This window comes from Paramormyrops kingsleyae, chromosome 7 (assembly GCF_048594095.1).
Source record: "Paramormyrops kingsleyae isolate MSU_618 chromosome 7, PKINGS_0.4, whole genome shotgun sequence".
Lineage (NCBI taxonomy): Eukaryota > Metazoa > Chordata > Actinopteri > Osteoglossiformes > Mormyridae > Paramormyrops > Paramormyrops kingsleyae.
Window position 1 is genome coordinate 21,596,953 of NC_132803.1, and position 25,218 is coordinate 21,622,170.

At 40.4% G+C, this 25,218-nt stretch overlaps 2 protein-coding genes across 5 annotated transcripts in view; one reads left to right on the top strand and one right to left on the bottom strand.

Moving 5' to 3' along the window:
* On the top strand, positions 1–24,136 carry agpat2 (1-acylglycerol-3-phosphate O-acyltransferase 2 (lysophosphatidic acid acyltransferase, beta)). Of its 2 annotated transcripts, none has more exons than XM_023817989.2 (6): positions 1–486; positions 7,615–7,748; positions 14,317–14,492; positions 15,458–15,553; positions 17,668–17,740; positions 18,648–24,136. In XM_023817989.2, the coding sequence occupies exons 1-6, from the start codon at positions 311–313 to the stop codon at positions 18,803–18,805; spliced, it is 813 nt and encodes a 270-aa protein (XP_023673757.1). In that variant the 5' UTR covers positions 1–310; the 3' UTR covers positions 18,806–24,136. The 2 variants fall into 2 exon arrangements, with proteins under 2 accessions (XP_023673757.1, XP_023673758.1); XM_023817990.2 differs by lacking the exon at positions 1–486 and adding an exon at positions 3,745–3,824.
* egfl7 (EGF-like-domain, multiple 7) overlaps positions 24,127–25,218 on the bottom strand; it is a 16,511-nt gene continuing 15,419 nt past the window's right edge. For all 3 annotated transcript variants that reach the window (XM_023817985.2, XM_023817987.2, XM_023817986.2), the window contains one exon: positions 24,127–24,758. In XM_023817985.2, the coding sequence (XP_023673753.1) occupies positions 24,739–24,758 (20 nt within the window). In that variant the 3' untranslated portion in view covers positions 24,127–24,738. The remainder of the gene's footprint in view (positions 24,759–25,218) is intronic.

Consider the following 25,218-nt stretch of genomic DNA (forward strand, 5'->3'; position numbering starts at 1 on the left):
TAGAACCGGAAATAGGAAATTTCTTTCTTTGCCGAGGCAATTTCCTTCGGCAAATGTAACATGTAGGTTTCACGGATACTAATTCCATCAAATCGCGAGTGAATTCCCTTTAAATTATTAATCTGCCTGGATTTGCCACATTTATTACTTGCTCCGGACAGCTGTATTTCTTTGAGGGGGGAAAGGTTTGATTGTGAAGCGCGAAAGTTGCCCAAGTGTTTGCTTAGGAAGTTGTAATGTCTGCCAGGGCTGCGGTGCAGATCACGCCAGCCGTTCAGCGCCGTTAAAGCCCTCCGCCGTCAGGGTCACGATGGATGCTTTTTGGATGATAGTGCTGCTGCTGATCCCGGTCCTGTTCTTCACAAGCAGCACATTCGTGTTTTATTTCAAAAAATGTTTCTATGTAGCATGGATGATGTTTCTGGCCGTGTTCGCGATCCCCATCTGTATTCTAAAGAGCGGAGGCAGAGACATAGAAAACATGAGGTAAGTAAATTCATAAAAGCAATCGCAGGGGAAATATCTATGTTTAGCGAATGGTCAGTATCGGTAGATGCTCGGATTAGCGGCCACAGCAGCCATAGGTTTGTTTTGTGCTGTTTATAAAATGAATCCGTTCCCGCACCATCATGGCTGAATATGAGTATGAATGCGAGGAACGCAGATCAGCGATTAGCTGGATGAGATATAACGGTGTTCTGTTTGTTCATCTTTTTTTTCCTAAGAAGTTAACGTTGCAAAACAGATATTATGCTACAGCTAATGGTCTTCTGACGCTTCGTTGTCGACAAGAATAGGCAGTGAAGGTTCTTGGGCCCATTACTGGACAATTTTGAAAATATGACACGAATGATAAAAATCCATCTAGTCCTGGAATATGCAATATATTACATTTGTTTAGGTGGGTTTAAATTCGCCCTTGAAACATAGCGAATTTAAATACAAGATGTATATCATTAATAATAAATACTGTAGGTTACCCCAAATGATGGGCAATTCTGTAGTGAAATCACGTGCCGCTGCTTGTCACTTTTCCCACGGTTACAGTTACGATTTCTAGGGTCGTAATAAAATTGGCTGATATATATATATATGTTAGTTAAATATCTACACGTTTGTGATCATAAACTGCTGCGTATATCTTGTATTCTAGAACGCCACGTGCCGATTATTTTCGATTGTTGGATTATTGATAATCACCAACAAGTTGTAGATTATTGTTGGCGTCCGGCTATGTTTATGAGTCAATGCAGCCTTAACTTTAGTCGCCTTGTTGATTGTAGATAGTAAACACAATGGCTATGTATTAGTACTTAAGTGTAATCATAGCTAGCTTTGAATGTTTTATTTAAACGTATTTGCTAAAGTAACTTATATATGGGCATTAAAATAAATTATCCCAAATGTTTAACGTTATTTTTTTTAGCAACCGTGCTGCAGTGTAGTGATAACATGCTACATATTTGGGAAAATATTTTTCTTGTTTCTCTATTACTTCGAAACTAATTCATTTTATAAGGGAACCGCCATTCCTCCAGTGAATGCACTGTACTTTAAATCTGCAGGATCCCAGAGCCTGTCAGACCAATTGTGGCCCAGTGCTCCATTCTTAAAATAGCCATTTGCCGGTAAATGAGAAGAACAACTTTGGGAATTCATTTTGCGTCAGCATTAATAGGGTATGTCCTGTGGTGAGCTGGCATCCCGTCCAGGGGGTTTGCCGTCCCTTAATTGTGCCCTGTGCTGCTTGAGATGGGCTCCGGGCCTGAATGGATGGGTGTATAGATATACCTTTGTAAATAATACAGTATGGATATGGGAGGATGCCATTGACTGTGCGGTTCTGTTTGACTGCTTGTATCCAGATCAACTGTGACCTGAAAAAATATTCTGTTTTGAGACCAAATCATAGGTGTACATAACGCTTGTACGTTTATAGAATTTCCATTCCTCTGTCAGTGTTTCATTATCACTCATCCAGTACAGGGTCACACTGAGCATGCAGTCCCTCATAGGACGCTCGTCATGGAATGTCATGTTTGGGATACCGGTCCATTATAGGGCTCACAGTCACACACGCCATGGACAATTTTAGAGAGACATTTTTACCTATGCACATGTCTTGTGAAAGGAAACCCCTGTGAACTCTAGCATAATGTGCAAAATCAACACACGCAGGGGTGGCATTCAAACTCCTGGAGACGTATCCTCTGCTCGTTTTCTGTAGTCAGATTGCTTTGTGAATGTGGGCATGCTATGAGGTTTTGAGACTTTCTTTTGCTCGACAAATGCGGTCTTGCATCCAGTTCTCTTAACCTTTTTGATTTTGCGATATGACCAGAATCTCATATCCCCATGCAGGTAATTTCATATACAGATCACGATACATTTCACAATATAGCACAGTTTCTGTCAATTCAATTAATGGATTATATAAAATAACCACATGGAGAGGCCTATTTCTTATATTTTGAATTAACATCCTCAACAAATAAAGGTATTTACTCGTGTATGATTTTCTCCTTTTGTTCAGAATATTTGTGCAAATTTTCAATTAAGCATGTAACAAAACATAAAATATGAGTTAAAACTATAAAAAGGTAAACATATAGTTTTTAACTATAGTTAAAAAACAAAATAAATATAAGCTTAACCTAAATATTGCAACATAAAATGTCAAATGTAAACATGGAACACTTTCAAGTTTAAACCAAAGCAGGAAAATAAGGCTCACAGTGTAAACATATGAAATATAATAAGTAGACAACACATGCCTTCAGAAATACAAAGTGATAAAATACAAAATGATAAATGGAAAACACTTTTCAACTATAGTTATAAACAAAAGCAGAGTCCTCCTTTTTGGAATTACCTGTTCTGTGTCATGCTCTCTCTACCCGATCTGTACCACCTGCCCAGTTTGCACTTCTCACACCTGCACATGTGCAGCATTACACTTTATGGGATACTTTTTGACCGTGCCCGATTTGTACCACTTTATTTCATGACATCTTCGTGACCCAATCCAATCCTGTCAATATTTCTCAAGTTCATTTTACAGACAGCTTGTGAGGGATCTCCACCTGCCCAAAATGGGATATTCAGCCGGGTATTCCAATTTTGGATTCTTTGTGTTTTCTGTTTAATAAAAATTCTGCATAGCACCTGCACTTGTGTCTGAGTGCGTGATTACGGGTCTCATTAGGTATCCCAGTCACGGTGGGGTGACCATATATGTCCGCGACGGCTGCTGCTCTTATGCTGTAGCAAAGTCAGTCGATAATCTCAATAGAACAAAGAACTAGTGAAATGTATGTTATTTATTTTTTCATTTTCTTCTGATCCCACTGATTTGGAGTGATACAAATATGGCTGCACGCAAATGCAAAATATGCCAAACTTTGTATTTCAGTTCAGTGTAGCAGAATACCATGTCGCTGGATAGCAGCAGTTTCAACTTTTGGAAATATACAGTCATGTTTCAGATATGGGATATTTAAGTAATAGTGTTGATTAGGGCTGAACGATTTATCGATTTCAAATCAAATCGCAAAGGCTGCTATTTAGGACATACATTATACAGCACGTCGGACCCAAGGTTTAAAACTGTTGTAAGAATAGTTTTCCAAACTCATACCGTGCTCCCTATGTGACAGTCCGTTCTCACCAATCACAAGCGCTGTTCCCCTTATGTGACAGTCATGCTCACCAATCACAAGTGGCCCGAGGCGACGGAGTACACGCCCACAAACAGCAAACACGTGAAACCCGAAGAAAATGTTGCATTCGCTGTGCGGAAAAAATATTGATTCCGCTACTGAGCTGTAAGTGAATTGCCTTCCTATTTCATGGTCCGAGATTGTTTCAGAAAGGTCCTATCATCAATAGAACCGGCGAGCTCCTTTTAAACACCAGCTGCAATATACTTCAGCGTATCATACCTTTGGTTTTTGTTAATAGGCAATAGCATTAGTATACCGCTAAACCATCAAAACAACAATGAGAGTCAGTGATTCTCTCAGCAGCGGAGTCGGTGACCTCCAAAAAAGCCGTAAAACCCACAATACAGTCGTGTTTATGTCATATGTTTTTGTGCTTATTAAATTTAAGTGTTTCCAAAGATTAATCCCACATCAGTAATAAAATAAAAGTCTTGCTTTAACATAAATACTAAAAGAATAGATCGCTTTAATCGCTATTACAGTTGGCTATGGGCACGCGGTCATAAAAAGAGACGCATATAATGTTTAATCATTCGTTTTGTATTTGTCCTAGTATAACAAAGCAAAGGAATGATAAGCTGCTTAGGTCGAAAACTGCATTTTACTTCTCATTTAAAATAAAATGCAGGGTTGGCAACTTTGGTCAGCTGCATGGAGTGAGATTTTCTGTTCTCTGTTCTGCACACACATTTACATGCATGTAAGTTTTATTACCTTGTAAATAGTCTGTAGGGTTTGCAAACTGCCGTAACGTTTTTGATGCAGCTAATTTTAAGTAGAGAATGGAATATAGATTTGCCGTAAGATTTCTTGGGTGAGAGTCTGAAAGAGTTTGCAACTATGAACACGTACGTACATTTTTTGTTTCACCTGAATTGATTTGTATAGAAAATAATCGTATACAGTTGTTAAAAAACGGAAACTTCGACCAACATGAAATCACAGATAAACGACTTCTATTTGTTAAACATTTTATAAAATGCATACTACGTTTAAAATTTTCCAGCTTTATTCGCTTTTTTAGACACACTGCTATTATTCTGAACACAACTGTATATGAAGACCATAAGGTATAGAAAGGTTAAAGAGAAAGAGGACATCCAGCAACAAGATGGGTTGATGCAGTTATCGCTACCATGAAAATCCCATTGGGAGACCTAGACAGGAAGTAGTATTCTGGAGGAGTGTTATGTAAATGGTTGGGGAGAATCAACATCAAACTAATAATGATAAATTGCTTGTTAATCCTTACATCCAGTTTAAATGTAGCAATGCAGTGACACTGGTAATAACATGTTAATAAGTTTTGAATCTGCTGCAAAGGACAAAAAGTTATTTGTGTGCTCATGTGAGGATCTTTCAGTGAAGTACTATCATGTAGGAGAGACAATAGAAAAACAGGCATTCAAGAGAAACGTCACTGAAGGGCAATGAAAGCAGAAGTGCATCTGAAAACCCTGCAGGGTGGAGAGCATGCTGTTCTGACGCTGACTTGTGCTATGAGTCTGATCCAGTTGAAGATTCTTGACTGCATGCAGCAGTCAACTGTCCTTTATAAGAAGAATGAGTCTGGTTCTCTCTCCCACTGCCATAACTGAATGATCTTTGAGGCCAGCCGAATTACCATACTTATCATCTCAATGGCACTTTGACCTTTTTGTTCCTGTTAAAACAAATATTAGGTTTATGGTTTGTCTCCTCCACTCCTGTAGAGTTGTGTCTGTCATTGAAAACGTTGTGCTCTGATCTATGAAACTGTGTATAACATGGAAGGCAGGAATAAAAGTTAGTAAAAAGATGAGCTGGTTATTTTATGTACTGGAAAAATCTTATTTTAAATAACATATGTTCTTGATGATAAGTGAATTCTGAAAACGTAATTGTAGGTACACTGTGTGCAGAATTATTAGGCAGGTACTCTTCCTGGAGATTTCTGAAAAACTTCTGAACTCACTTTTTAAGTTTCCTTTTGCTCCAGGATTTTTTTTGCATGAATATCATGAACTTTTTGAAAGCTGCTGCCTTCTTCTGCCAATACTGTAGTTGAAGATGGAATCTTCTAGAAACTAGCAGTAGATTTTAGGGTTCGTTTTAGCACCATCTGCAAAGTTGAAAAGGTCTTGCAAGTTCATCACTGATAATTGCAGTCCACACCTTGACTTCTCCACCTCCCTGTAGGTGTTCAAAGAAGGTGTCCGTCCACAGGCCCAACCATCTGCATCATCGAGTCACTCTCGTGGCGTCTGTCCACAAAACCTTTGTAAAATCAGTATGAAGTTGGGTCCATGCTCATTCTCGACATTTTGGCTTGTGTGCCTTATTGAGTGGAGGTTGTGTTTCAGCCTCTGTGACTACAGTCACGTCGCACACTGCACATAGTGCTTCCAGAGATTCCATTCATATTTCAGTTTTAATAATGAGTTTGCTAAAGTGTTTCTGGAAGTTTCACGTTTAAATTGACACAGATAATTGTCATTTTGTGTCTTCTTTCTACATGCGACTTCCATGTTCTTTGGCTGCTGGGCACAAAATACTCGACTGTACTGTGATCATATTTTAAATGTTTTGCAGTTTCCTGCATTCCTCTGACTTGCACTTTACTATGCTGTATTTTTCCTACTCTTTCTCAGGCCCATTTTCAGGCCCATTTTAATAATAATTTTCTTAAGTGTGCACAGGGAAATACCTCCGGTTTCCTGTTTTACTCCAAAGAAATAAATACTCGGAACAAATACTGAGCATGCTTTATTTTTAAATAGTCCATTTTTAATTGGAGATTAATCTGGACTGAAATTCTTGGTCCGCAGAGAAGATACAACCAAGATACACACTTGCCTAGTAATTCTGTACACAGCATAATTGGCAGTGAAGTAGTTAGAAGACATAATAATGGCGAATAAGGGTAATGTAGAAATATTGATTCCAGTTTAAACCTTGTGGAGAAATATCTATATATTTTGTTATAGTGTGCTCTGGGAACTGGGTTATCCTACCTGTGTAGTATTTTGAATCTTAATATTTCCCATCACAGATCCCCTGTCCAGTCATCCACCAGTTTTCTATACCACTTACCCAGAACAGGTTCACTGGAGCCAATCTCAGACGCCCTGGGCATGAGACAGGGAAACCCTGGCTAGTGCTGCCAGTACTGTATGTTAACACGAGACGCCAAAAGCAGGAATAATGCTTTAGGTGCAAGTAGCAAACTCATCTTGCGTAGACAGAGATTGAAACACAATAGAAAGAGAGAGACTTTGTGCCAGTGAACCACCAGTAGAACTAAATAAGTAGCATGTGACACCCCCACCCCCCACACAGTGATTAGGCAAAAACAAGCTCTGTTTTTGTCACCATAAAATGCTAAGAATAAGGGTGCAGTCTGCCTTTCACAGTTAACACAGCTGAACATTCCTGTATATAATGGCAGCTTCTGTTGTATCTACTTAAGGTCTACAATGATAGCGCCTTGTGTGCAGCTTACTTACTTAATTTGCTGACTGATTTCTCATCTCTTAATTTTAACTTCATTTCCTTGTATTATCAGATGCTCAGTCGAGTGTATGTATTCTGCTTATCCGGGCTCCAGTTTGTCCTGTGTGTTTATTTCCTGTTTTCTTCATTTGCAGTCTAACTGCAGACAAGTCTAATGAATAAACATGGGTTTAAATGTCATGTTGAAGTCCAGTATTGACAAGGCTGCTGCAAAAGGATCATATTATATTACTTTTATCATGATGATCCATAAATTATTACACACCTATGCTTTGTTCACACATCTGTGAAACACAATGCTCAGAAAGCAGGAAGAATGTTCTACAAACCCAATACTTTGATTTATATAAAACTTGCAGCTGCTAAAATGTGTGAAATGTGCCTAATATTTTATTGGCAGAGTCATCCGTTTCTTGGTGCGACACGTGAAGTACTTCCTCGGCCTCCGTTTCGAGGTGAGCGGCTGGGCGCACCTGCAGACTGAAGGGCCCTTTGTAATCATCTCCAACCACCAGAGCTCCCTGGACGTCCTCGGTACGTACCCTGACCTCCTCTCATAAAAACACTGCCTGGATGGATCCATCTCACTCCCTATCAGCTCCACCATGCAAAACTGCACTCCTGCATGTTCAGTAGCAGAGGTTTGGTGGCGTTCTCTTCAGCCAGCTGCATTTCTGCAGTAAAAGATATTTGACATTGTTATTGCTGCAAATAGATTTCAGTGCAAGTCAATGATGTTGATTGTAATCATGAGGTTGTTTGTTTACTCTGACCGGGATATACAGTGATCACAGAAAGTTTTGGCACGCTTGATCAATTCATTTAAAATATTGCTAATTTATTAGTTTAATTACAAAAAACATTTTTGTATTCATTTTGCTTACAAAAAATATGTATCACATTAGAAACAACCAATAATTTTAAGTAAAACATTTCTAGTAGTAATACATTGAAACCAAAATTATAGTTCTAAAAGAGCTGTCATTGAGTTAAAAAGTTAATTGACATGCAGTCTTATTGGATGCTTTGTAAATAGTAACACCTTTGCAATAACATTTAACACCAAATGTTTCTGTTTAGTATTTCTTAGGGAGCCAGTGACTGCAAAAACAGTAAATAGCAAAAAGGCAAGAACAGAACTGAATGAGTCAGTCAAAAGAAATGGCACTTGATGAAAGAAAATTTCTTTGCGGAAGATATGTGCAGATATGTTAAACATTGCGTGTCAATGGAATTTTATGAAACAAATAAATTTGCAAAATTTTTGCAGAATAAAGCAAGTGCCCCAAGACCACCTGTGAGCACTGTAATGTGAAAAAGAAGCATTTTACAGTTGTGCAATTTTGTGAGACTGAATTTCTGCATCAGCGTCTCCCAGAATGTGGTTTAAGTCTTAAAACTTCATTTAAAACTCTTACTTAAACTATATGCACAGCATTTACGTTGGACATGCATATGAATCTTCGGGATCATAGGAGGCATTCTAATCGATTCATGTGATCTGAGGGCTACAGAAGGATTTCTAAAGACCCAAGTCTCTGCACTTTCCTAGTCAGGCAGATAGTTTGCAAATGGAAGAAATTCAGCGCCCTTGTGCCTCAGCCTTGGAATGAGTGTCTTACACAGGTCAGTGCAGTGACACACCATGGAATCCAAACAAATGTCAAAGAAACACAAGGTGACGTTTAAGGATCTGCAGGCATCTCTTAAGTTGAAGCTGTCCGTGGCCATGGGTATAGTATAAGAAAATTATTGATGTGAATGGAGTTTCTGGAGGTTACCAGAGAGGAAAATACTGCCCTTTGGACTATACTGCCTGTCTCACATTTGCATGAACATCCCAAAGCACTCCTGGAGTGATGTTCTGTAGATGGGACAGAAGTTGATTTTTTTTTTTTTGCTAAATGCTAGCCATGTACAATGGAGGGAGTTTAATGGTTTGGAGGTACATTGCGGGCTCTGAGTCTGGACAGCTTGGAGTCATTGAGAGAGAAATTGATTCCAAGTGAAATTCCACTGTGATATGCCTGCAATATAACAGTCAAAAGAAGTTGTGCCGTGTAATATGACAGTGAGCCAAAACACAGGAGGAAATCAGCAACAGACTAGCTGCATCAGAAGAACCTGACATTCATTGAAATTCTGTGGTTTGATCTAATGCAGGCCCAATCAGGCAAACATCCCAAAAATGTACACAAACTGAAACAGTTCTGTGTAGAAGAATTGGCCAAAATACCTCCTAACTTCTGCATAGGTCTATGAGCAACTATAGAAAACTGAGGTTATTGTGTATAATAGCTTTTTCCATCAATGAGTATGATTTTTTTTTTATATTTGTTCAGTAAAGATTCGGCAGTGTAAAATGTGTTGCTTGATAACTTAGCTGTAGACCAGATCACATTTTAGGAGTTATTTGAGTAGAAATAAAGATAATTACAAAGGGTTTAAAAGCCTTTCCCAAACACACACACACTCTCGCTCGCTCGCTCTCTCTCACACTCACACACACACACACACACACACACACACACACACAATTCCTAATATATGGTAGTTCTTTGACATAGCTCAAGTTAGACAGCAGATAAGCATGATGAGCATAATCTTGATTCTATATTTTGAACTGGTTACTGGTCACTTCATAAAATAAGTATAAATGTCTGTAAAATAAATAATTCTGTGTCCTCTAATTGCTTTTTCTTATTTGCCTAAAGGTTCATGTAACTCAGGCTATGCATAGTGTCATGTAAGAGTAACTTATCTAACCCCTGTTATGGGGAATCTGCACAGCATATTGGTGTGCATAAATTTCATGTTCTCTTATAAATTTTTGTCATGCTTATTGGTATTAATTTTATAATTAATATACTTATTTTGTGGAGTTTCTTTTTAATGGAATGTAAAGAAAATTTCTCTCCTTTTTTGCAAGGGCAAAAAAATGGGCTTTTAAAACACACCATGTGGCAAAATGTTTTGGTTAATATGCAGCTGGCTTTTGTTTAGTCAATGTGAAATATGCTTCAGTGCTGATTCTAGGTCTTCTTTGACACTCGATCTCCTAAATCTTTGGCTTTAAAGGGGCATGTTTGATAGATGCGAATATTTTTGCAGCACTCTGCACGCTGACAGTAGTAATGAAAATATCTTTAATTTGCTGACTGTTTTTTTCTGATAGCTACGGTTTCACTCGCATACATCTGCCATGCTAGTTCTGCCATGCTAGTTCTGCCATGCTAGATCTGCCATCCTAGATCTGCCATCCTAGAGCTGCCATCCTAGAGCTGCCATGCTTCTTGACCCTTATCCTGTCGACAGTCACCACTAAATGTCAAGCTTGGTTTATTACTGGCCATTAAGTTGTTGTGTGGAGACAACAGTACATTGGTAATCCCACCACCCCTGGGTTTCAAGGCTTAATTTTTTCCATCCTTAATAAGAGTCATGATTGATTCAATTGCTTAGTTTTGTCATGTAATGGTTGACCTTTAGTCATTCTAGTATATATCTAGCTGTGGGGAAAAGAAAAAATAAACATTTAGCGCAAGGCAAATATTTTTTCCATTGTGACAGGTGAAGGAATTTGTCACCATCTAGTGGCAGTTCCTGGCTGAAGATGGCTGTTGCTATTACTGTGTCTCATTTCAAAGATGTGTGTGAGGGGCCTCTGAAGGCACAGCATGCTCTGAACTCACTGCCACACCAGTATGACTTTTCCCCTGCTGCAGACACACGCCCTCAGTGTTCAGTGGTGTCAGTCATAGTTACCAACAGCAGCATATGTGCACATTTCAGGTCCAGAAAGTAAAAATCCAGACCAAGATTTTATTTTATGGGCTGTTTTTGGCAGAAACAAGCCAGAAAGACTAGCAGACTAACATGATTTAGTTATTTTGATGGCCCTTATAGTTGCCTTAATTGATGGCTTCATTCTTTGGGATTCTCTAGTTCCTCTGGGTTTCCATGCTCCCCATTGCAGCTAAGTCTCCTGTACCGTAGGATTCTGTTAAGTCTCCTGTACCGTAGGATTCTGTTAAGTCTCCTGTACCGTAGGATTCTGCTAAGTCTCCTGTACCGTAGGATTCTGCTAAGTCTCCTGTACCGTAGGATTCTGCTAAGTCTCCTGTACCGTAGGATTCTGCTAAGTCTCCTGTACCCTATGATACTGCTAAGTCTCCTGTACCGTAGGATTCTGCTAAGTCTCCTGTACCCTATGATTCTGCTAAGTCTCCTGTACCCTATGATACTGCTAAGTCTCCTGTACCCTATGATACTGCTAAGTCTCCTGTACCCTATGATACTGCTAAGTCTCCTGTACCCTATGATACTGCTAAGTCTCCTGTACCCTATGATACTGCTAAGTCTCCTGTACCCTATGATACTGCTAAGTCTCCTGTACCCTATGATACTGCTAAGTCTCCTGTACCCTATGATACTGCTAAGTCTCCTGTACCCTATGATACTGCTAAGTCTCCTGTACCCTATGATACTGCTAAGACGCCTGTACCCTATGATTTTGCTAAGTCTCCTGTACCCTATGATTCTGCTAAGTCTCCTGTACCCTATGATTCTGCTAAGTCTCCTGTACCCTATGATTCTGCTAAGTCTCCTGTACCCTATGATACTGCTAAGACGCCTGTACCCTAGGATTCTGCTAAGACTCCTGTACCCTATGATACTGCTAAGTCTCCTGTACCCTATGATACTGCTAAGTCTCCTGTACCCTATGATACTGCTAAGTCTCCTGTACCCTATGATACTGCTAAGTCTCCTGTACCCTATGATACTGCTAAGACGCCTGTACCCTATGATACTGCTAAGTCTCCTGTACCCTATGATACTGCTAAGTCTCCTGTACCCTATGATACTGCTAAGTCTCCTGTACCCTATGATACTGCTAAGTCTCCTGTACCCTATGATACTGCTAAGTCTCCTGTACCCTATGATACTGCTAAGACGCCTGTACCCTATGATTTTGCTAAGTCTCCTGTACCCTATGATTCTGCTAAGTCTCCTGTACCCTATGATACTGCTAAGACGCCTGTACCCTATGATACTGCTAAGTCTCCTGTACCCTATGATACTGCTAAGTCTCCTGTACCCTATGATACTGCTAAGTCTCCTGTACCCTATGATACTGCTAAGTCTCCTGTACCCTATGATACTGCTAAGTCTCCTGTACCCTATGATACTGCTAAGACGCCTGTACCCTATGATTTTGCTAAGTCTCCTGTACCCTATGATTCTGCTAAGTCTCCTGTACCCTATGATTCTGCTAAGTCTCCTGTACCCTATGATTCTGCTAAGTCTCCTGTACCCTATGATACTGCTAAGACGCCTGTACCCTAGGATTCTGCTAAGACTCCTGTACCCTAGGATACTGCTAAGTCTCCTGTACCCTATGATACTGCTAAGTCTCCTGTACCCTATGATACTGCTAAGACGCCTGTACCCTATGATACTGCTAAGTCTCCTGTACCCTATGATACTGCTAAGTCTCCTGTACCCTATGATACTGCTAAGTCTCCTGTACCCTATGATACTGCTAAGTCTCCTGTACCCTATGATACTGCTAAGTCTCCTGTACCCTATGATACTGCTAAGACGCCTGTACCCTATGATTTTGCTAAGTCTCCTGTACCCTATGATTCTGCTAAGTCTCCTGTACCCTATGATACTGCTAAGACGCCTGTACCCTATGATACTGCTAAGTCTCCTGTACCCTATGATACTGCTAAGTCTCCTGTACCCTATGATACTGCTAAGTCTCCTGTACCCTATGATACTGCTAAGTCTCCTGTACCCTATGATACTGCTAAGTCTCCTGTACCCTATGATACTGCTAAGACGCCTGTACCCTATGATTTTGCTAAGTCTCCTGTACCCTATGATTCTGCTAAGTCTCCTGTACCCTATGATTCTGCTAAGTCTCCTGTACCCTATGATTCTGCTAAGTCTCCTGTACCCTATGATTCTGCTAAGTCTCCTGTACCCTATGATTCTGCTAAGTCTCCTGTACCCTATGATTCTGCTAAGTCTCCTGTACCCTATGATACTGCTAAGTCTCCTGTACCCTATGATACTGCTAAGTCTCCTGTACCCTATGATACTGCTAAGACGCCTGTACCCTATGATTTTACTAAGTCTCCTGTACCCTATGATTCTGCTAAGTCTCCTGTACCCTATGATACTGCTAAGACGCCTGTACCCTATGATACTGCTAAGTCTCCTGTACCCTATGATACTGCTAAGTCTCCTGTACCCTATGATACTGCTAAGTCTCCTGTACCCTATGATACTGCTAAGTCTCCTGTACCCTATGATACTGCTAAGTCTCCTGTACCCTATGATACTGCTAAGACGCCTGTACCCTATGATTTTGCTAAGTCTCCTGTACCCTATGATTCTGCTAAGTCTCCTGTACCCTATGATTCTGCTAAGTCTCCTGTACCCTATGATTCTGCTAAGTCTCCTGTACCCTATGATTCTGCTAAGTCTCCTGTACCCTATGATTCTGCTAAGTCTCCTGTACCCTATGATACTGCTAAGACGCCTGTACCCTATGATACTGCCACCATGCTTCTGGTTCAGAAATGAATACTTTCCGTAGGTAATTTTGACGACTAATTTTGACTACAGACACCCCTATAACTTGTATGTTTATTTGTTTTTAATTAGGAATTCAGAAAGGTATCACAGGTGGTAGCATGATTTTTTTTAAATAAAGGTTTTCCAGGTCATGGAGTCCTTTAGCTGTTTTCATAAAAAGTCGGTCTGCTATTAAAGGAAATCTGCAGGGAAAATCCTCTTGATGGGTTTTCATGTGATACATCATCATTTCTTGCACCTTATGAAAACTTCTTATTAAGCCTTTAAAAGTTTTGAAGGTGCAGTAAAGCTCATTTTTAGTTCTGAGGTCCACTTTCTGAAGTACTACTTGACTTTTGAGTTTTTGTAGTGTCAGAATCAAACAGCCTAATAATGTACCTAATGTCATTAACTAAGAAGGGCTTTGAGTGGAACAGGATCATATTTCCCAACTCAGACCTGTCTTTCTGAGGATGTCTGATTGGCTTGTATGTGCTTCCCCCCGCACATATTTCAGGCATGATGGAGATCCTTCCCGACCGCTGCACCATGATCGCCAAGAAGGAGCTCGTATATGCCGGGACGGTCGGCATTGTCTGCTGGCTTGGTGGCATTGTCTTCATCAACCGCAAGAAGACCAGCGACGCCAAAAGCGTGATGGGCCAGGCTGCGCAGACCATGCTCGATCAGAAGGTGCCTCTCTCGATCCGGCTGCTTTGCTTACCGCATTTTTCACCGCATTTTTAAAAAGGGGAATATGGTACATGGACTGAGTAACTTGCCGATGATTGATTACACATCCTTTTTAAAATCATTGAAATTACTTGAGGTAACATCTATGTTCCATAACTGCTTATCTAGTACGAGGCCACAATGCACTCGAACCCTTTTAATATCTTGGTAACATTGTATTGCTCATTGGTTGGCACAGTAGTGCAGTGGTTAGCATTGTTGCTTCACACCTCTGGGACCTGGGTTCAAGTCTCTGCCCTGGGTCCGTGTGGTCGCCGTATCCTCCAAATGCTCTAGTTAACCCCCACAGTCCAAACACATGCTGAGGTTAATTGGAGTTGCCGAATTGCCCGGTGGTGTGAGTGTGTGAATGAATGGTGTGAGAGTGACTGGTGTTTGAGTGTGCCCTGTGGTGGGTTGACGCCCCATCCTGGGTTGTTCCCTGCCTTGTGCCCTGTGGTGGGTTGACGCCCCATCCTGGGTTGTTCCCTGCCTTGTGCCCTGTGGTGGGTTGACGCCCCATCCTGGGTTGTTCCCTGCCTTGTGCCCTGTGGTGGGTTGACGCCCCATCCTGGGTTGTTCCCTGCCTTGTGCCCTGTGGTGGGTTGACGCCCCATCCTGGGTTGTTCCCTGCCTTGCGTCCATAGGCTCTGGACCCCCATGACCCTACATAGGATAAGCAGTTACTGAAAATGGTAGATCATTTTGTCGAGTCTGTATTTATCAGTTTATACAGCTAAATATTTCGCAAGAGCAATTCCAGCTTAAAGGTCGTCTTTTGGGGCCTTTTCTTGTAACCTTACAGTGAACTAGCCTGCTTCTTTAAGAGCTACTCTACCTGCTCCAGCTGGTGTTATTTTTGCTGGGTTAATCACTCTGCCATCACATGACCCCTTTGCCGCCACATTTGTTTGTGCTCCCTGCAGATCCGCCTGTGGGTCTTTCCGGAAGGCACACGCAACCAGAAAGGCGACCTGCTTCCTTTTAAGAAGGGTGCCTTCCACCTGGCGATACAGGCACAGGTGAGTCCAGCCTTTACTCTCTCGCTGCCTCTCATATGCTGCCTCTCATATGCTGCCTCACTGGCGGCCTGGATTGGCACGAGTCCTGTCCACAAATTTGAGCTATTGCTCTTTCTCATGCATTACTCTCTTATTCCATGAACTGAGAGCTTTATTTTTGTTTGTTAAAAATCAGAAGATAATGCACTGTATTGTTTCAGTTCATGTTAAATACACTAGGGGGAGCTAACAACCAATGTGCTTGAATTTCTCCATGTGAATGAGATTAAACTATAATAAGACCAGTGTGATTTCGTAAATGTGAATATTGTGGTTTAGACAGACCCCTGTTTGTGTTGACTGCAGTATTACTATGGTATTCCCAAATATGTGTTGTCTGATAGGTATATGCTTTAGTGCCCCACAGAAATACCCCTTTTTGTCAGTGGGTCACCTAATATATTCATAAAACTATAGGTCTGTACAGGAAAGGAAAAATAGCCAATTTTTACATGAATGGGGAAACTAAATTAGATTAAAAATTAGTCAGCACTTCCTTGGCTATATAAAGATCAAGAGCTGGTACCGCCATGTCTGTGCCCATTCCAGGTACAGCTGCGTGTTTCTGCCTGTGGAGCCTTTTCCAGGTCGTTGTTCATGCTTTTGGGGGGGGGGGGGGTGTTCCACTGCTGGCATGGACTGTTCTCTTTAATCAAGAAGCCAGTCCTCCCTCCTCTCCGCTGCTGGGGGCCTTGGGGGTGCGTCCTGTTCCAGATCTGTAAACGGGACCCCTGTTCCCCCCCTTTTAATTGCCCATAACCGTTATTTCCTGTATCAAACGGTCTCTGTGTTAATTTCCTTTTCTGCTGAGTACCTCTGATTAGTGTTTCATTTCTCCTCAGGTCTCATATCCTCATATTCATTAGTTTTGCTGGTATTTAATTATTAGTTACATCAAATAAATAGCCTTTACTATTATGAAGTTATATTGCTGTTTTATTTTCAGCTGCTTTAAACTAAATTAAAGGGAGGGTGTACACTTTGATTTCAATGGTGGCTTTGTACTTGTGTCACTATAAATTTTGAGCTTTTTAAAAAATATGATTTTCAAGATTTCAGCTAATGTTGAATCTAACAGTTTTTATGCCATTTTTTTTCATCACATTGTTCATGTTCATGCAGAAATTGCTGATGCTGGAATGAAAGACTGATCTCTGGTTCTTCTATATTGGTTTACAAGTTTATAAGCCCTAAAAAAGTGTATGGAAAATATATATGTATCGCAGGAATGTAATGCTATCTTGGAGCAGTCAGTTTGCTTCAGTATTAAGTAAACACATTAATTCATTAGCATGAGGTCAAGCAGAACACCAGTTACAACACTGTTAAACCAGTTTCACACACCTTTGAAAGCTTTCTGTACTGATGTGGTTGCCAGCCTTTTGAATGCAAAAGTGAATTTGAGGGTAGAAGTTACAAAAAAAAATGCCCTTCATTATCCAATCATGAATGCATCAGATTCTTGCTATTCTCCAGCTCCCTTATTGGTTAATCCAGACCTCAGTGATATTACTACCCAGGCAGGGCTGGCCAATTAGGTGCTGGAAAAACACAGGCCCCGCCTCTGTGCCTGACCGTGCGACTTGACCCTAGAGCTTGGGAACCAAATGGTGAGCGTAAGAACACCCCACCCCACACACCACTCATGGTCTGGGAGCTCATGGTCTGTACATCTCTGATGAAGGAGACGTGGAACTCCCCCCCCCCCCCCCCCCACCCTCAGAAAACCATGGGACAGTGCAGCTTCAGGGCCTGGCTCTGTACTTGTGAGAAATTCTCATGCTAATATTAGATCAGGAGGATATATACTTTGTTCATCTCTGGAATTCCTTTGTTGCGTTTCTAAGAGTCGTACTTCCTTCTAATTCTCGCAGCCAGAGAAATGGTGACTTGGTTACAGCTACTATAGAAAGTACACAATCAGGTCTAGTGGTGCTGCTGGACCATTTGAAGGATGGTTTGCATTTCTACCCTTTTCCTCAGGGTTTTTCTTCCCAGTGAACCGTCACCCTAAAGGAAAACAGCATCTGCCTTTTTTGGTTTCATTGCATGTGACACATTGTCTCTCCCTCCAGGCTCCCATCGTACCCGTAGTATTCTCCTCCTACAGCAACTTCTACTTGCGGAAAGAAAAGCAGTTTAAATCTGGTATGAGTTCTCTGTGTTTTCCTGCATGCCATACTTGTTTTATAAACAAGAAATTTAGAAGACGGTTCTTAAACGATGCACACGCAAGATGCAGTCCATTTTCCGCCTAGTGTCCTTTCATCGTGTTTCAAGCAGTTTTGTCAGCATTGCACGTGTTTCTCTTGCTTGTTATGCAGTTTAGTAGCTCATGCTGTCCTTTGCTGGGAGCTATGCTTACCTTCTCATTTCCGGAGAGGGCTTGATTGTGCCTTAATTTAATGTGCATGTTCACTTGCAGTGCAGTAACACAAAGGGCAAAGAACTCAGAGAACAGACTAAGTATTTCCTGAAATGACACTTTGTGTGCTTACTTGAGTTTGCAAACTTGGATGTTTTTTCCCATCCTCGTCACAACCATCCCACATCCCTCCCGTATTCAGCAGCTTCTCAGCGTTCACCCCAGCGCCTTGTGGTCCTATTCTTCAGTAACGTCTCAGCCTCTAAACAGACCTTCTGATGTATTCTATGCATAATATAGGCAAATCATAGTGTAATAATTAAAATGTTTTTTTTTGACATATAGAGAGCATGCTAAAGAGTTTTATATTCACTTTATTTGCCTGATGTATCCTGAAAATTCAAAGATTTTAGCAGAACGAATTTTACTGTATTTCTTTCATTGGTATTTAAATGCGTTGAGAAAAATGTTATGTTTTGGGGGTAAAAATGAGGCTCTTGATTGATTTTATATATATTCTGGGTTCAAACTGGGTTCATACTCTGTGTGTGCTAAGTTCACCCCCCTGTGGATTACATAAGCTCATTTGTCATCACAGTTTAGGCTTTAAAGCCCTCTTTATGTTCTTACGTCCATATTATGAATATACTGAGATTGCACTGAAAGGCAGATGTTTGTTGTCATCCTCAGGAACCATCAGGTTGAAGATCCTCCCAAAGATTGAGACAAAAGGATTGACGTCAGATGATGTGGCCACTCTTTGTGATAAATCCTACGCCGTCATGCGGTCTGCATTCCTGGAGGTCTCGCGAGCAGGCAGCCAGAATAACGGCCCGTCGGCTCTCTGACTGCACTCATCTGCCCCCTCCCCCCATCACCCCCAGCAGCGCCTGAACATACAGGGCAGTGCAGTGGCAATCTGTTCTCCAAAAACCAGACACCTCAGTAAAGACGGCACAGCAGATGTACAAAAACAATGATGGCGAAATACCCCCCCCCACCCCCAACAGAGTGCCACCATGGCACAGCAGATGTACAATGTATGTTACAGAATTTCTAATATCACCTAAGAGATATTTTGCTGGAAGTTGTGTTGCTACCTATGGAGGATTTTTTTTTTTTCCTCTTTTGCCTTTTTTTTTTTGCAGATAATATTTACTGGTTCACAAGCTCTGTGAGTACAGTTAGGGCAGTCAGGGCTGCATATGTCCTAAGTCCACCCCCCCGGAGCCATGTTGCTTTGTATGGCTTGCTCTGAAGATACGGACTCTATAACGGACGTGTGCCTGTTGTGCATTTTTTTTTATTTTACACTGTTCTTACCATATGTTCTCTCATTGTATCTCATTGTGTCCAATTTTATTTTGGCTATGTGTGTATTTGACCGCTTTTCTCCCTTGTGGATGTACAGGATGCGTCAAGATGCCCTCCGAATTTTTCTGTGCCCTGTACCTGCTGGTACGTTCCAGGTGTTGGCACCTTTCGGAGGAGAGTGAGTGAATGTCTGGTAGAGATGTCAAGTCAGCCAGCAACTTGTGGTTTCCCCTGTTGCTTTACCTGTCTGAGGTTTCCCAAAACAGAAGATCATTAGTGTCAGCGTGCTCAACCAAATGGCAAGAAAATGAACATCAGTGACTGGTTTGATGTTGTTATGAATTGTTTGTGGACCCTGATATTTTACCCCCAACAGTCTTGCAAGATTCTGCATGTAATCGAAAAGAAAGTATCTCCAAGTCTTGTAGTTAAAAATAATTTATATATCCAATGCTTTTTACAATGATTATGCTTTCGTATTCTCTTGGTAGCCCCAACAGTGAACTTGTCAAATGTGTCAAAGGTCATTTTGTTCAGTGCAATTTTTATTGTACAAAAAGAATTATTGTTCCAAAGTGCAGGCTTCCTCTTGTGCCATGTTACAGCTTTGAGTTACGGGTGCTTTATAATATTACCACCGTTTCACTAAAATTGAACACCATCAGTTTAATGATCAGTTTCTCAAGACTGAAATTAGTACTTGCATAATGTTAATGTTAATATTAATCTTAAATGTAGGAATGGAAATATTTATGTTGTGAGCGACAAATCTAAGGGGTTAGTTGTGTGAGGAAGAGGAGTACACTGCTACAGCACTTAAAACTGCCATCCAGACACACCATGCTTCATGGAGAGACGGCTGGTGGTCGTTTTCCTGATTTTTTAAAATTTTTTGTTTTTTGTCTAAGTAATGCATCAAGACAAGCATAACAGAAGAGAGAAAATAATCCAAACATTTTGGAATTAATACATTTAATTAGGGTTATTAACGGATTTGAGTGGGGCTTTAATTTGAACTATTAGAGTTTACACACCTAAACAGTTAACTATGAAACAAATTAACGTGATTGAGCAAAGGGAAATGGACCTCTGAAATGGAGATTTCTTTTCTTTCTTGGCTGTTCTGTATATCACTGATAATTAACTAACAAATTAACATTCTGATGACTCGGGTCAGTTATTTATCATTCAGTCTTAAATTCACCAGGTATTTCTTGCTCATGGCAGCTGCTGTCAGATTGATAAACCAGAGGCTTCTGCCAAAGTTTGGAGTTTCGTATTAAATATACTTGAAGGTGTTGTTGGGAGTTTCTTGTCCAAATCCTAAAATGGAGTAGCTTGTTGCATGAGGAAGAAGGGGGGGGGGTGCAGTATTTACAATGAAAATCATATAATAAAGTCATCAGAGATCAAAGGAAGCCATGGGCAGACGTTAGCCACACCTCTTTATTGTGATCACTTCCTGTCCTCTAATGCGGTGCTACATGAAGGTCAAAAATAAAGGAAATTAAGGAATGTTTCCAGAATTTACTGCATAATAAAGAGTATGTTATGTCACTTTAATTTTTTATTTTTTAATTCCAGTGGCCGATGTCCATGTAATAGTTAAGGACGTGTTTTAAAATGTGTTAAGTGTTTCTGGTTTTCAGGATATGAGAGAGAGAGAGAGAGGGGGGGGGCTGTTTTACCCTTGAGTGGAGTACCAGCATCTGATAAATGTAGTGACGGTCATATTAAGGGGAAGAAGCCTGTGTCATGCATTATTGTTTTAATGGCTTTGGAAACTTTTTTGTTTGTTTTGTTTTTTTAAATTGGCTAAGCAGAAAAATTATTAAATTTGAATTGTTAGCGCCTCTGGTAATTTTATGTGTTTATATGGTATGGCATGATTCATTTGGATTTTGTGTGTTTTTTTCCCCCCACCCAATTTCAAATTAATTTATTTATATATAGATATATAATTCTTTGAAATCTGTTACTAACTTACCTCTGCCTTTAGTATTAGTACTTATAAAGAGAGAAGTGTGCAGAAGCAGGTCCTTGCGCAGAGGTCATTCACTTCAAATATATTCAATTTTTGCACAGCTGTGCATTAGAAACACATCTTTCTTCAAGAAAAAGGTGTTCCTAAGTAATGTTCTTTTACAGAAAGGTATTTGACAGTGAATGATTAGTTAAGCACTGCATCTTCGATACTAATTGCGAGGCTTTATGTGGTCAACAGGCAGTATGACTAGTGAATAGGACCCTGCTGTGTAATGATGATGATGATGTGGATTTTGGCTACCTGCTGCTTTGAGCTCCATAGCAGCCTGAGTAATATTCTGTAAAAGTAGTTTTTATTTGACAGGAGCCTGTTCTCCTTGTTTATTAATTTGGGTTTTTAAGTTGCTCTGCTATGTTGGTGTAAGCAAATAAGATTCTTAAAAAAATCATTGCTGCCCCATTAGCCTATAAACTGCAAATCCCTGCTGGAAAAGGGTGCGTTTCTTTGCCAAAACAGTAATAATTGCTGGGCCTGGAGGCTGCTGACATCGGTACAGCGACTGAGAGGATTGTTATCCAGTCGCATCCCGTGTTTGCTAGCTGCTTTGCAGACTCATTTGTTATTTGCTAGCTGCTTTGTAGACTCTGTTGTTTGCTAGCTGCTTTGCAGACTCATTTGTTGTTTGCTAGCTGCTTTGCAAACTCATTTGTTGTTTGCTAGCTGCTTTGCAGACTCATTTGTTGTTTGCTAGCTGCTTTGCAGGTTCATTTGTTGTTTGCTAGCTGCTTTGCAGGTTCATTTGTTGTTTGCTAGCTGCTTTGCAGACTCATTTGTTGTTTGCTAGCTGCTTTGCAGACTCATTTGTTGTTTGCTAGCTGCTTTGCAGACTCATTTGTTGTTTGCTAGCTGTTTTGCAGACTCATTTGAGCTATTGACTGCTCTCGCTCTCATGCCAGGTCTTAAATGAGAAGTAAAACTTTTTGAAAGGTCACGCATGTAGCGTTTGTGTATGACTGTTTTAAGATGTGTGCTTGGGGGGGGGGGGGGGGAATGTGTAAGTTGCTTTTGGATGTAAGACTCAGATGTTAAACAGGAATGGAATCACATCCTGTTACTGCTAGTGTTATACTGCTGCTCAGATACTGCATATCTACAGGTTGGCTGGGGGAGAGATGGCAGCCGTTAGAGGCAAACACTGTAATTCACCTGGATGCAGAAGCATGGATGTGCAGTTTAGTGCATGCTATTGCAAAAAGGCTGAAATTGGCTTTTGAGCTGACTGCTCATTGCCAGCTTACTGGGCCACACATCTTATACAGCACTACAGCCTTACTGGGATCCTTTAGCACATCCTGTGGTCTGATGAACATGCAATGGGAAGCCAAACTGCAGCATGTAATGTTAAAGTTGGCTTTTTACAGTTCTTGTGTGAAGACCACTTTCAGCCCTTTACAACATGGATCCTTTACCATTTGACTGCCATGTTAAAATGTTAGGGGTAGGATGTGAGGTATTTCCCAGAATGCAGTCTGGAGTGAACTGGTGATGCTGCAGTTCATATCTGGGAAGTGTGGGGTGTGCATTCTCCTACTGATGCTGCTGTTCACAGGAAGCCTGTGCTGATGTCTGTGTAGTAGAACCATAGATCCTACAAGGAGTAACAGTCTTGAATTATGTTATAAAATGATGAATTGATTTTTCTGCAAAGCAGTGTGCAACTTATTTTCTTGGCTTTCACAGTTTCTGTCCATGAAGTATAATGTGCTGACCAAGACAATACTTTGATCACGTTAACAGATATCTGGATAATATTTATGATAAAGTATCAGCATGTCACTGCATAGGCTTAAGTGCACCCTATAGCCCAAAGGGTTTCCCAAAATATTTAAAATAGTATTTATCTTTACTGACTGTGAATTGTGAGCCAAAATGTGTTTTTTTGTTTAATTAATATAGGCTTAGCTATTAAAGATGTTACGGTGTTTTTTCAGTCACTGTGGGGGTGGTAACGGCTTATTCCTGAACTATTTACAGTACCCGCTCCAACTTTGTCAGGTGTCTGCAAGTTGCTGATTTGCTGTTTGATTCACACTTTGGAGGCTGATTTGCTGTTGGGGCTCGAATTGCGAAAGATGATGATTACAAGGATGCTTTTTGGTGGGGGGGAAGTGGGTGACCCTTTGATACCCGTGGATGGGCTTTGTTTGCCACGATGGAACCTTTATTTTACCCTGACGTTAGAGATCTTTTTTTTTTTTTACCGCAGCTGTTGATGCTTTGCCTTCTGTTGCGTTACATTCATAAAACCCTGTATGTAAATCTCAGATTTAAGAAATATAACATTTTAAATATAAGAATTTTACGCGAGATCCAAAATAGAGAAAAAAATATGAGCATTACATGGAAAATTTCACAAAATGTACTATAAATTTCACCAAAGCTAGTGAAAGTGTACAATTTTGTGGTAGCTTTAGGTAAAATATCTGTAGGCCCAGCGTTTTTACCAGCTAGCCCCACTGCGTGCGGTGTGCCGTGTGGAGTAAACCTGGAGTAAATCTGGTCATGTCCGAAGATGTATTTAATGCTCTTGATTTCAAAGAATCTGGTTGAAACTGTTTTAAGAATGCCTTGATGAAAATAAATTTCATTTTTCCTATGGGAATGCTGCATACTCCTTTTCTGTGCTTGGACATGCGGGTTTAATTCTGAGTGTTGTGTTTATAGTGCCTTTAAAGAAAGATGAATGAACTTCCACTCGGGTCATTGTATTATCAAAATAATATTAGTCATTTGGCATGTAAGATTTCAAACCCAGCAGATGTTGTTCTGTGCTGTTTTTCCACTCAACACACACACAAATAAAGGATCTTTGAGGTAATTTTCAGCTTTTATTGGCAAAATAATTTTCAGTAAAAAAAACAACCAATTACAGGTAGTGCATCACATTCTAATTTAAGCGAGAATACAAGTACAAATACAAACATCCAAATGGGCAAAAGAGCTTTTGCACAGGTTGTGGGTAGTCTGTAAAGAGCTTTTGCACAGGTTGTGGGTAGTCTGTAAAGAGCTTTAACGAAAACCAAGCCAAGTTATCACTTCATAGTTCCACCACATGTTTTTCAATATCATCTTGTGCATTTTGCTCATTAAACAATATAATAAAGTAAGATCCTCCTAAAGGGAAATTCTGTTCTGAAAAATGAACAGTCAGGAGACTAAGCAAACTCTCTCTTCACAGTTCGGCTCCTAAATATGGGGAATTAAGAACTGGTTACATTTAAATCATGGTTACATTTTGAAACCAATACCTATCAAATAAATATGCTATATACATGTTTTTTGCTCTGGCAGAGTTCTTTGTTTTCCTCATCCTGGCTGAAATACTCTGCTCTTGGTGCATGAAGGCTTGTAAACCCGTAGAAGCCAACTTGGAATCGAAGAGCTTTTTTATTTCTTCTGGTGAGGTTTGTCTTTCTGCATTTAATTTTCTTGGCAGGAACCTTGGAGTACAAACAGAACAGAAGCCTTTAAGATTTCTGCATCACATTTATTCAAAGATGCTCTTACCCACAGTGATAAGAATGATTATTCTGAGGTGTATCTCACCTTTTAACAGCTGCCTTCCTGTGCCACTTCACTAAATAATTATCTTGGTAAAAGTTTAACAATTTGTTTCATATGGTAAGTGGTAGCTCAGTTTAAAATTACTTTGAACCCTGTAAAAACATCCATTCACTCCCTGGATGGGATGCCAGCTCTCATGTGGCCACACTCTCACACTGAGGGCAGTTTAGAGACAGACATTCGCATAATTGCATATTTGGGCTGTAGGATGACACAGACAGCAGCAAGGGTGGAAATCAAACCCACACCCAGAGGTAACAAGGTAACCACAAAGTTACTGCCTCTTAATACACTAAGTCATTTTGACATTTTTGGCAAAAGAACATAAACCAAATA